At 28.8% G+C, this 13,150-nt stretch overlaps 1 protein-coding gene across 1 annotated transcript in view; it reads left to right on the forward strand.

Moving 5' to 3' along the window:
- The first annotated feature begins 1,730 nt into the window (after positions 1–1,730).
- Positions 1,731–13,150, forward strand: part of LOC107162908 (uncharacterized) — a 36,424-nt gene continuing 25,004 nt past the window's right edge. Inside the window, exon 1 of the mRNA XM_089218753.1 lies at positions 1,731–2,361. Coding sequence (XP_089074879.1) covers positions 2,310–2,361 — 52 coding nt within the window. The 5' untranslated portion in view covers positions 1,731–2,309. The remainder of the gene's footprint in view (positions 2,362–13,150) is intronic.

Consider the following 13,150-nt stretch of genomic DNA (forward strand, 5'->3'; position numbering starts at 1 on the left):
TATCATGGATTTTAAATATGGTCTTCAAGTACATGGTCAATGAGGCCCATTATCTTCTTGAAGAATAAAATAAAAATATAATAAATAAATATATATAAATTTAAAAAATTATAATTTAAATTTATTTTTTTATTATTATTTTTTTTTTTTAGAAGAAAATATCCAATCTATATCACAAAACATATACGTAAGTGTAATACCGTAGCAAAATTATTTTAGAGGAATTTACTATATTAGTTTACTATAGGTATTTCATTTTTTAGGGGAGTTTACATTTGCCCAATAATTGTTAATAATAATAATTTGCCCAATTTTTAATGTAATAAATCACTGCACCATTTACGTTGAATTTATTATTGAAAAAAAGATGGCGGTGAGCACGATTATTAGTAAATCATTCTACACAATATGTGTTTTTATAGATACCAAATCAAAAGTTTACATCCATTTACAAAACAATACGACACGATTTAGGCTTGTATGTTGTATGTCTTCGTCCGGTCTGTATAAGGACCGACTTAGTGGGCGCTTGTAAATTGCGGCCATATTTGGAAGGTATAGTAAAAATATTATAGCAGATTGCGCCCGGGATTTGTCGGTTTCTAAAATAGGTATAAATTTTGTCCAGAATTTTTCGGGGTTTAAAATGGGTATAGTAAATTGCACCATAGTATCTAATTAGCCTTGAATTCGTCGTTACCTATTATGTGTATTTTAAAAATACTGTTATTCATTTATTGGTGGATAATTCGAACGCTTATCACTATAAACTTTAAAACACCAAATCGGAAAAAAAAATTGAAAAAATGGAAAAAATGTATTCGACAACATAATGAAAACAGTATTACGAGGGCTGAATATGCAGATAACTATTATAACTGTATTTTTTATTATTAACATTTTTAACCTATAATAATATATATAAAGAACAACTATAATTAATATTATAATATTTAAAAAAAAAAATTCATTTTTCTAGTTTAAATAACTAATCAAGCAAACCAAAAAAAAAAAAACAAACATTTTTGGAGGACAGTGATAGTCACCTTCTCGTGGTATCATCTGGCCCCTCTGGGTCATGCTAAATGGCTAACATAAAAATTATATTTCTATTAGGCGCAATTGACTACTCAGAAATGTATTCCTGAACAATATACCGTGCGCGATTTACAATTTTTTCGTTTCGTTAAGTACAATTTACGTTTGCCAGATTTAGTGATATCCGTCACGCGTAACGACAGTGGGGCTAATGATATGTATATACACAGAACCTCGACGACAACAACAACAACAACAACAACACTCTAGTCAAATAAAAAATCTTCCACTTTAAACGTTAATCGTCGTGTAGTTGGAGATGGTGGCTTTTAAGTTACTTAGAGGGTGGTGGTGATGGTGGGATGATGGGAATGGTACCATAGTGGTGAAACGACAAATATTCTTTGGTCTCGCAAGTAGATCGTTTCGGCGACGGGTCGCCTCCGAAAGAAGAAAACAAAAACCATTATTCGGCAGGGCTATCCGCGACGACGACCCGCACGCAACGAGTTTGCGCCGTGTGGCGTGTCGCCCGCCCCCGCCGGAGCACCGTGTCGCCCGCCCCCGCCGGAGCACCGTGTCGCCCGCCCCCGCCGGAGCACCCTCTCCCCCTCCGTCGCGCCCATGCCGACTACCGAGACCGGCGGCGGTGGTGGCGTCGACGACGATGGCAGCGACTGCGCTGGCAGTGGCAGCAGTGGCGTTCTTCCCGTTGATAATCGCGTCCGATTCTCCGTTCGGAGCCGCTCGATTGCCAGTCGCACCGGTCGTCGCGCGCGCACACCGTCTCAGCCTGTCTCACTCGCTCGCGCATCACCGCCGCCGCCGCCGCCGCAACCGCCACCGATACAGCTGTGCGTCGTCTATACCGCGGTTCCGTCCGTGTGCGTCGCGCCGCCCGTCTCGATCGCCACCAAACAGACGTATAATAAACAATAACAACACAACAGCTACGACGAGTGACAGTAGTCACAACCACGACAATTCGCTACGTCTCACTGCGAGCGCAATGCGTTGAGACTGCCATCCGACTAACGGCTACGCCCGATCGGACACCACAACATACCGAGCTACACTCGAGAGACGGACCACACGGTAATACCACATTACGTGTAATACTGCAGGTATTACCTGCAATACCTGCAGTGTAGTGTCGTGCCGGGAAACTGTGGTCGCGGACACGCCACTGACGGCGAGCGATCAACCGACCGCGGGCAGAAGAGCGATACTGTGCCGGTCATCCACACGTGCCGTAGTCGTCGCCGGTGATAATGGGCAAGAAGGGCAAAAAGACTAGATGGCGGGAGCTGCCCATCACCCTGGGTAAGTCGAGTCCTGCACTGAATGTGCACTGTTTTAAACGTCGTTACGATGACATTACTTTTACTTATCAGTCGGTCGTATTTTGCGCGTACTTGCGATATTTGCAATGACTATTGTTGCGACCGAACAGTGGATAGGTGCCACCTCGTGTCCCCCCCCCCCCGGTACGTAGACTTCTGGGTACCATCTGGTACGACGATCCACCGCGATGACGGCTTCCTGCGACCGTCCCCTCGTCTTATTATATTTTGTTTGTTTTATTATATCATTTATTCGCACGTCTGCAGTTTCGAATTCACTATATTTATTATTTACACGGCTTAGTTTTATTTATATTTTTATTGGCTGGGAGGGTAGGCGATGTACGTGACCCGGGTCGCCGGAGATCCGGACGGACACCCACGCAAAATAAGAACGTGATTGGAGGCCAGGGTACATGCGCCTAACCGCAAATCTAAAACATCGTAAAATATATTATATGATTGATGATTGATGATTTTAAAAGCAGAATATCTTGTTTGTAGTAGATTTTATAGGTTTTATCGTATAATATATTATTATGATATCTGCTATATGCATTCGATATATTATTAATATTCCTAAGCAAATAGCTGCTGATTGAATGATTTTATTTTCGTGTTATTTGCTTAAAAAATAAAATAGTTCTAACCCAATAAACAGTACCTACCTACATATTGTATATTCGTAAATCTAAACAAAAATAAATTGTATAAAACATTATTACGTTTGGACCAGAGTACATCTCTTCTTCTTCGCTATTACATTTTTAAACAGCGTGTTTGAGACATCATTATTCGGACGATATAACGTGATAACTGATTAACAATATTAACGATTGGCATTGCGTCAGCGTATATCTTTATTCACAGTAACATATTATATGCGACAGCCGTAATGTACCTATTTATTATTATTATTATTATTTGTATAGTATTTATAATTCGCTGCAATTTAAACTTAATAACGTATTTATTTAAATATTTATGTATGTGCCTAAAAAATATGTGCCACGAGTATCTAACCTAAGTGTCTTTAAAAGTTAAAACCAATCATTATTTATCGGTATACCCTATAATAAAATCATTAAAATCCACGCATATTAACTATAGTGTAATATATGGTATCTATATTATTATACGAGTACGTGTATATGTTTATTGTGTATCATGTATACCTATAATAGCCATAAAGGTAAACCTTATATTATAATAGTGATTTTACTGTTTTTACTTATTACACCATGTAGTGTCACATACCCGCGGTTACATTCCCGTTTTTTTCGATTAAGACAACGACTGTGCAATAAGTGTATAACGTTTTATCAAATGCCTATCCGGGAAATCGGTCTATTATACCACTGGCCGCGTGATATGATTGCATGTCCGAGTATAATTTGGTCTCTGGGTTGCGTAACGTTGCGTTCATAAACTCCGCGTTTAATTTATTTTCGAGGTGAGCGATATCATCCAGAACGTTTTGATGAGATTATTTGTATTTATCAAACCATCACGTACAACCATATATCATACATTATAATAAAAATACTGCAATCCTAGGAATGGTGGAGTAATGTGTTTTTAAGATAGCATACAATGAGGGGAGGGGGGATAAAATGACCATATGGCCTTTTTAACCTATTTTTTGAATAACCTCCCATAACCTCTTATCTCCAATAAAATAACAAATAGGGAGACATTTCTACACTCCATCTATTATACTTAGATAACGCCTTTTGTGAGCATATATTCCGATTATATGTGTGGTATATCCGTACATCCATTTAGCACTGACTCTATAATATAATAAAGTACCTCTTCCTTTATAACAGCGGTCATGGTGTTTTATTGTTTTTATAGGTTGACATAACCCCATGCATTTCAGCTACGCTTATAGGTATAAGTTATAATATATTTTATTATTATACCAATTTTATTTTACTATACCTATTGTTGTTATTATAAGCACGTCGACAGCTGAGATAAATACATTTTTAATGATGCAACAAATTTATATTTTCAGGAAGTCCGTAGGTACTATAGGTATAATGCAATACACAGTAGACATAGAGATATATTATAATATATTATATTATAAATTATATACCATAATACACGTGTATACCAGTCGCGTGCGCTTTGGTATAAATGCAGTCTGTGTTATTAGCAACACGATTGATCACCAGACCATAAACCGCGGAGGACTATTATAATATTATATTTTACCTATACGTTGTGAATGTTATAAAGTAAAGAAAAAGCGGTTAACCGACTGTGTATCGATACAGCTGATTTCGTCGCTATATGCTTTAACGATTATACAGATCACAATAGGTATACATTTGTAAATTATAATATCGGTAGTTATAACTATCGCGTGTATAATTACATCATTGCTACCGCCGCGGACAACGAATATATTATATTGTGTTCATTCAGTATATATAATATGATGTATCATGTATACGTATATTGTATATATACTAACCTACGTCATTAATATAAAACGTATAAACTATAAAGCAAAAATCGCGTGTTTTCGGAGTAAAATGCAGTTCTTAATGTGTTTATATTGTACATATGGTTAGCGGTTATAATAGTAGCCACGATATTTTTATGACATGTTATTCTTTCGGTGAATATTTTATAACTATGCACTCTCTTCCTTGCCATTTAAATGTATTTTTTCTATATTTTTAAAATTTATCACTAAATATTTTTAGTGAAAACTTAAAATTAAAAACATTTGTACATTTGAATTATACATTAAATAATTATATTACATCCTATTAAAATTAAATATTTTAATTCATAAGAATATGATAGGGGTTTTTTTTTTTATTTCAAACTAATTTGCTAATAGAATTAAAATTGTTCTTCTTGCGTTTCAACTAAAACTAACTTTTAAAAACTTAACATTTTGACATTTTGCATAACATAAATTAACACTATTGTATATTAAGTAAAACGCTATAGGTAATAACAATAAAAATGCTTATTAACACATTATACTAACATTTTTGACACTAAAATTGGCTCATTTTATGCTTTTGTTACTAACAAATTATTTTATTTATGTATTATACATGCGCTAATACAACAACGTATTAATTTAATAATATTTAGTATAAGCCATAACTTTAAATGTTTTTCCTTGCTTCTACTAAAAATCAACCCCAGCAAATTTCTTTTGAACACTAATAATTTTGATATTTATTATTATTATAAAGCTCGTACCTACGCAAAAACAGTTTCAAGAAATGAAAAAGAATATATTTTATGTTTAAACAATTTTCAGTATATTATATGTATTTGATGTACGTAATAAAAAATCATAGTGATTTTATGTGATACCTATATCTATCTATATAAATGAATTAAACCAAATTAAATTACTTATTTTATTTTGCTACTGCATAAAATGGTTTAACGAATCTCTAATAAAAACAACTTTTCCAAAAAAAAAAATATTTTTCGACTTTTAAATATAACTTCTTAACACTTAAAGAAAAGTTCATATGAACGTTATTGACACGATGAGTTTTTAGTGAATATAGCATTCAAAGGTTTGTTAGATAATTTTTTATACTATGCAATATTCAGGGACAAGAATAAGGGATTGCCGCGGTGCTCTGTTAGATCGATTTCATTGTATGCAAGTGCAGGGGTTCACGTTGCTGATAATTCTATCGTTAGGTTAAAGGTCAAAGAAGCCATTTGAATAAAAAAACATTTTTTTTTCGATTTTCAAACTTTGTTGATGTATTGCAGTTAGTATCCGGTCAGCATTGATTAATGTTTTACGATTGTGTATACATTATATACAATTGTTGAATAGACGTATAGTTATGAAAAACTATATATTAGAAATAATATTAATGATAAGTACATATTATATTATATAATATTAAATTATTCAACTTACAAAATGTATATATACATTATATTATATAATAAGATCCTATATAGGTACATAATAATTATTTTAATTTATATTTGTGTTACAGAAAGTAGGTATGTTTTTTTTATACATATGAATCAGCTCATTATAGGTATAAGCACTTATGTTGCACACAATATTTCATTTAATTGACGTTCTAATCATCAGATATTCGACTGAAGTGTGGCCACTGGTCAGTGTGGGAATCATAATGATATATCATTATTCATTATGAATAAAATAAAAAAAGGTTTACCGTTAATTGGACCGTGGAATAATATTGTTAAATAATTATAATATTTTACGTTTAATATAGGAACTGATACAATATAATACAGATACATATTATACTATAAATGTATACCTGCGGCGTGTTATCGACATAGTAACACGCAGTTATACTAGGTTAGATGTATTCTCAATGATACGTAAATAGTTTTTTTTACTTTACAATAAACTGTTTAAAATTTAAATGTTAAAAGATGCAAGCAGTTCATAATAATTTATGGTAATGTTCATGAATATAGTTTTGTATTTTTCTAACCAGTCTCCTATAGTCTATATAATATGCACAAATAATAGTTATTAGTTATTACATTCAAACTAACATTCGATGGTTGCGGTATTACGCACAAAAAGGAAATATAGGTGGGAAGGTAACTATTGATGATTTACAAATCTAAAGTTGAAAAACAAAATAAAGTATAACCCAGAATTTTTACTAATTACCTATTTACTGTCATGAATAAGTGTTTAGTTTTGTAATATTAAAAATGTTGATAAAGGATAAGTGGCATATCTTTATAATATTATACATTACCTTACCTACTCATAAAAGTATAACGACTTTGTGACATGATAGGATTTATTGACATTGATTAAGAAAAAAAACCATTTAAAAAATGTTTTTACTTAATAACCGTCGTTTAATTAATACAATTAATACAATTTTATTGCATTGAAAAAATTAATATTAATTTTATATTTCGTTAAAATTCAAATGTTGAACAGGCCTCATTGTTTATTATTTTTCATACAATATAATATATATTTTATAAATTGTAAATTGCGATTATGACATGTGGATTGTTATACAATATGTGCTATAATTCAAACGTAATTACCTATATTATACATTTATTGCTACATACACCAACTTATAACGAGTTTTAATTAATATTGATGACGGAAAAATACATAAAATATTAATTAAAAATTGTATTTATATAATTAGATTATACTTATGTATAATTCTAGTGAGAAAAATATTAATTATTTAATTAGGTTTTTTAATAAAAAATGTAAACGAGGATCAGCGTGGGTATAAGTATTTATACTGTTTTTACTTCTCTTATGTGTTATTACTCTAATCTTATCTTTGAAGGCTTGTGTGTTCAGGATCAAAAATAAAAACTGTAATCTACTAAATACTTATTATAATATCACTTATAATTATTATTATAGTTATATTATTATAGTAACCTTAAATGCTATTCCAGCACGTATTTTGACAACACTTTTATAATTGATGCTTAAGCGTATATAATATTATTATTATGGAAACAGCTTCATTCCCTGTATTTTGGTATATAGTATCTGTATTCTGTACAACATAAAATTACACCAAGTGAAAATTATTTCATTTTAAGGATTACGGGTGAGGCTGATAAGTGACTGATGATGTGTTTTATTTGACGAATTGATCCACGTTGTTCTGCACCATCTACATTTATTATTTTATACGTGTAGGTACTACATAACTTATTAAATAAGAGAGGGGTGTATATGAAGTATTCATTTTATTTGTTTTACTTTATGGTGTTTATACTACGTTATGGATATTATGTTATATTATTATGTTGATCTTAAAAATGATAAGTTATTAGTGGTACTTGTAAAAAACAAAATAAATACTAAATCGTCTAAACCAATATAAGGTATAACAACCAACTAGTCTTATCAGTTAAGCAGCACGACTGCCTACGCAATGACTTGAAAAAAGTTGACAGGAAAATTCAGATAATTTATCACCGTAAATGATATTCATTTCCATGGTTTATTCTCGGCATTATTATTTGGTTTCCTTGAAAAAAATAAATATTTATTCTATAGATTGTACACTGTATACGTATATTATAAATATTGTGATTCCCATTGAAACACTGTATTTAGACAACAAACATGTTTAAATTATAATATGAATTATTTGTTATTATTATTCTTAATTAATTTATTATTATTTGTAACCATTACATTATACTAAGTTAAATTACATAGTAATACATTAATTATATATAATAATATCTACGCTTCAAATCTATACATGAGGCAATGTGTTTTTTCAAATCAATTATATTTTTTTATTTGCTATACTTTATTTCAGAAAACATATCATCTTTCTACTGTATAATCATCAAAGTAAAACTTACGAGTATTTTTAATAAAAATCAAATCCTGCTACTACAATAATATATTTTCATGAAATTGTATATTTGTATGTCATAAACTCATAATTTATACAGGGTGATTTTTTCAACATTCAACACTCATTATTCCAACATTTAAAAACATATTATGTTTCAAAATATGAATTTTAAAATGTACTTTGTCATTAAAAAAGTAATAACAATTCACAAATAATGAATGATATAAAATAGTCAATAGTTTTTTCTTCTAAATTATTGTTTTTTTTATTTTTATGACTAAATTATGGAAACATTTTTTTTTAAATACGTCTAATACTTCTTGAGATACTGTGTGTTTTTTAAAACAATCACCCTGTATAATAATAAATTATGATTTACTGCATAATGCAACTACTAATTTAATTTGTAATAAAATATTATGCTACGTTTGGGTTCATTATAATAAAAAAATGACTAGGTGCTATTTTTTTTACGTAATATAATATTTTATGATTTTGTCACATAACATCACTGTCGGTCACTGATCTCTATTCTCTTTCCCTCATTGTTCATGCGCTCACTAACTAATTCACTAACGGCATGGTTAAATATATTTTATAGCTTCCGCGTGTCAATTATTATAAACAGAATTAGTATCGTGTTCTTAAAAACCGGGGAAATGATTTTTACGTATTAAATCAATTACCATTATCTCCCCTGCACATAAAAATTAATAATATATCAAATTATATATATATGATAGCTATTCGATTTGCTCACCAAAATTTGATTGGCCTTTTTAACGTCTATTAGATATACATCATTATGTAATATAGTTTCTTGAATCTGAGATTGTAACATTTTCATAATTTACTGGTAATATTTGCGTCTTTTAGTAAACGAGTATAAAATTAATCTTACAATGTTATTTAAAAATAGCCCAAGTGGCCAAGTTTATTTTGAAGGACAATTATGTTATGTTAGAAAGTGCTAAGAATGTATTTTTGTATTCGATTCGAAAAAAAAACACTGTTGAAAAACGCTGGACCAGATTATAATTTGACTAGTTATTTTATTTACCTCAGAGAAATTAAAATGGTAATTTTGTTATTTGTGCATACTTACTTAATAAACTTACTTAATATGTACCTAGGTATAAACATATACTCAATGTACATTAAGACTTTTTAATATACTTATTTGCATGCAATGGAAAATAAAAAATAAACTCAATACAATATTATCGTGCAATAACAAAATATTTTACTCTTTTCAAATCTGATAATGTATTAATGTATTATGCTTATATTACGTGTGCATAAACAGATACTCGTGTATGGTTAGAATTATTTAGTATTAATTTTTAATGAAGTTCACGAAATTAATTGTATGAACTGTAATGAAGGTCAGGCATTTAAAAAGATATATTTAAATATACCAAAGCTCTCGCATTAGTCGTTTCGAACATCGCTTATACAAAAAAAGGTACTTTGTTTGATAGATAATGGTATAAATATTAAATGAGTTATAAATTGGAAGTCATCAACAGCTTCTATATTAAAATTAACTAATGGGAATTGTATTGAAATTATGTAACAATATTACGTTGCAATAAATTTAAAACGTTATAGTGTTATCAAATAAATAAGCATTATGTAAACAAAAATAAGAAATAATAATATTGTTAAAACTTATAAGTCTCGATTGTAAAAATGTGCACGATCGACGAATAAAAAGATGCGAGTAATCAGATGCTCTTCGGATCGTTATAGTATTAATACCGACAGTTTCGCGTGATTCTCAAATGAAAATTTAATCATCATAATAGCACATAAATTTACGTATAATATACTTATGTTTCAATTTCATTAGCTAACAGTATTAATTTAAAACTCGTATCAAGGATAATATAAGTTTTAAAAAAAATTACCAACATCATGTAGGTACTTGACACTCGGCCATCAATCATTTTTAAGTATATAATATTATGATAGCATTCGTAGTGTACTACGTACAATATTATTGGTTTAAAACCATATTATTTCGGATTTGATTGTATTTTTAATTTTAAATACAGATGTGGACATACTTAAGTTTTCTGTACCAATATATATATTTTTATGAATTTCAATGAGCTACTGAATGTCTTATTTGTTACTAGCATTAACACGTCTTGATTTGCACTGTTAGCCACGCTTTTTGAATAATTTCTTATATTATGTTTAATAAAAGCAGTTAAATCAAAAAAGTTATATCTATAAACAAAATTATTAGAGTAACAAAAATAAAATTGAAAAAGTAAAGAAGCGTGCGATAAATTGCAGATAAGTATGTGCATTTTGTGTGTTCGTATGTTTTTTCTTATATACCATTTTGTTCAGAAATTTAAAATCTACGAATTTTTTTTTATTTCATAAAGCTTTCGAATATACTCAGATAAACAATATAATATGATTTGTATTTTAATCGTTTTAAATTAAGAATGTTCTTCAATTTTTTTGTTTAAAACATACAATGATTCTTACATATCTATAATAATTGTATTCCAAAGATTTTAATTTTTTTAGACTAACTCAAACTTAGGACTCCGAGCAGGTTCTTAATCTTTAATTTTTATGGCTTACTTAATATATCTTATAAGCAGTAAAAAAATTGAACGTTTCCAATCTTTAAATAAAGTATTTTATATCAAATATTTCATTATTTATCTTATATCGGAAAATGTATGATTTAAATATTTAACACAGTATTATAATATTTATAAAAGCAATATATTATATGTTATTATCATTAGAATTAATATTTAAAAGATATATTTTTGCGTTTGGCTATGATGGCTGAGTGTTTTAAATGCGTGCGTTGTACATATTATTGTTGATGATATTAATTAGTAACTATGGGATCGTCGTGAATTTATTTCACTTAGTAATCGTTGTCATTGCAGTTTTTTACTAAGCCTCTTCTGAGTGATTTACAGTTACTTATGTAGTATATATTTGAAATTAAATTATAGGAAAAATAATATGGATTGTTACAATTTTAATTTTTTAAGATTATTTAATTTTGATACCTTTCGTATATGCACTTAATATCGTTAAGTATAACAGTTATGTGAAAGATTATAATTTTGTTGAAAATACTCGTATTTAACTTATAATAATTTTGTAAAAACTTATGTTTTAATTTTCCAAAATAAAATTAGAAACTTTATGGTTGACGGAGTTGTTTTAAAACTTTATATGTTTTTTCTCTTGTTTGAATAAAAATTAATGTCAGAAATTATTGTTCTGACATCTGAAGATTAATGTAAAATAGTCAGTGCTGGATCTATGATTTTTTTCTTGAAGGTGTGAAACTATAAACCAAGAGTTTCAAATAGAAAGTCAGACTTTTAATTTATGTCAAACAATGTGTATTTAAACATTTTAAACATCCATTTTTTTTCTTTGTGGAGATGTTTTGTATAAGTTCAAGGCGATATGGCTTTTTTGATACACTACTGAAACTTATTTATAATAATCTATTTGAAATTGTTTACAAATTACTGTGAAAATCTCCGATTTACATAATGTGAATAATAAAGTACTTTTAAAATGTAACTTATGTCATGAAATGTCTTATCGACAACAATCGAAGTAATATTATATTAAATACATTGATTGATGTATCTGTGAAACGGAACATAGAAATATCAGCTATACTGACCCTATAGTCTGGATTCCAGAATGTATAAAGTATTATTGACCTATAGACTTCAAAATTTTTATTTTTTAACATTATATAAAATTTTACAACAAAAATTTGAATTTAAAAGCATTAGTAATACACAATTTTCATAATATAAATATAATAAATTTCGGGTGTTTTATTTAAGTAAAAAAAACGATTAAGAATATTTACTAATTTTTGTGAATTATTTTTATTGTTTAAATAGTTATTTGATTAGTATAATAACTACCATAGGTACAATTATTAAACAGATAATTTTCATCTAATCATAATTTATTAGTCAGCTATACTATATAATATAATATATGACGTATACACTTATAAGCTATAATCTTAAAAAATAAAAATAATAATAATAATTAACAAATTGCATAAGTATAAATAAATATATAATATTTCAAGTTTAAATCAATATTATATTTAGAGAACGTATAAATTAGAACTGTAAATAAGACCTAGTTGCTTAGTTAGAATAGAAACTTAACATACGCGATAAAGAAAAGAAATTTTACTAGCGTTTTAATTTTTTGGGATAATAAGTACAAAAAATATATTTTTAAATCCAATATTTTTTTTTTTTTTAAATTGATTAACCAGTTTTATATTAAATTATGTAAAAAAATCTATAATATAGCAAAAATTGTCTTTTTTTATATCATGTATAAATATTATTTCTTATGATTGTACCTTAAATGATT

This window comes from Diuraphis noxia, unplaced genomic scaffold (genome assembly GCF_037042655.1).
Source record: "Diuraphis noxia isolate RWA-SAM2 unplaced genomic scaffold, SU_Dnox_SAM2 contig0002, whole genome shotgun sequence".
NCBI classification, from domain to species: Eukaryota; Metazoa; Arthropoda; class Insecta; order Hemiptera; family Aphididae; genus Diuraphis; species Diuraphis noxia.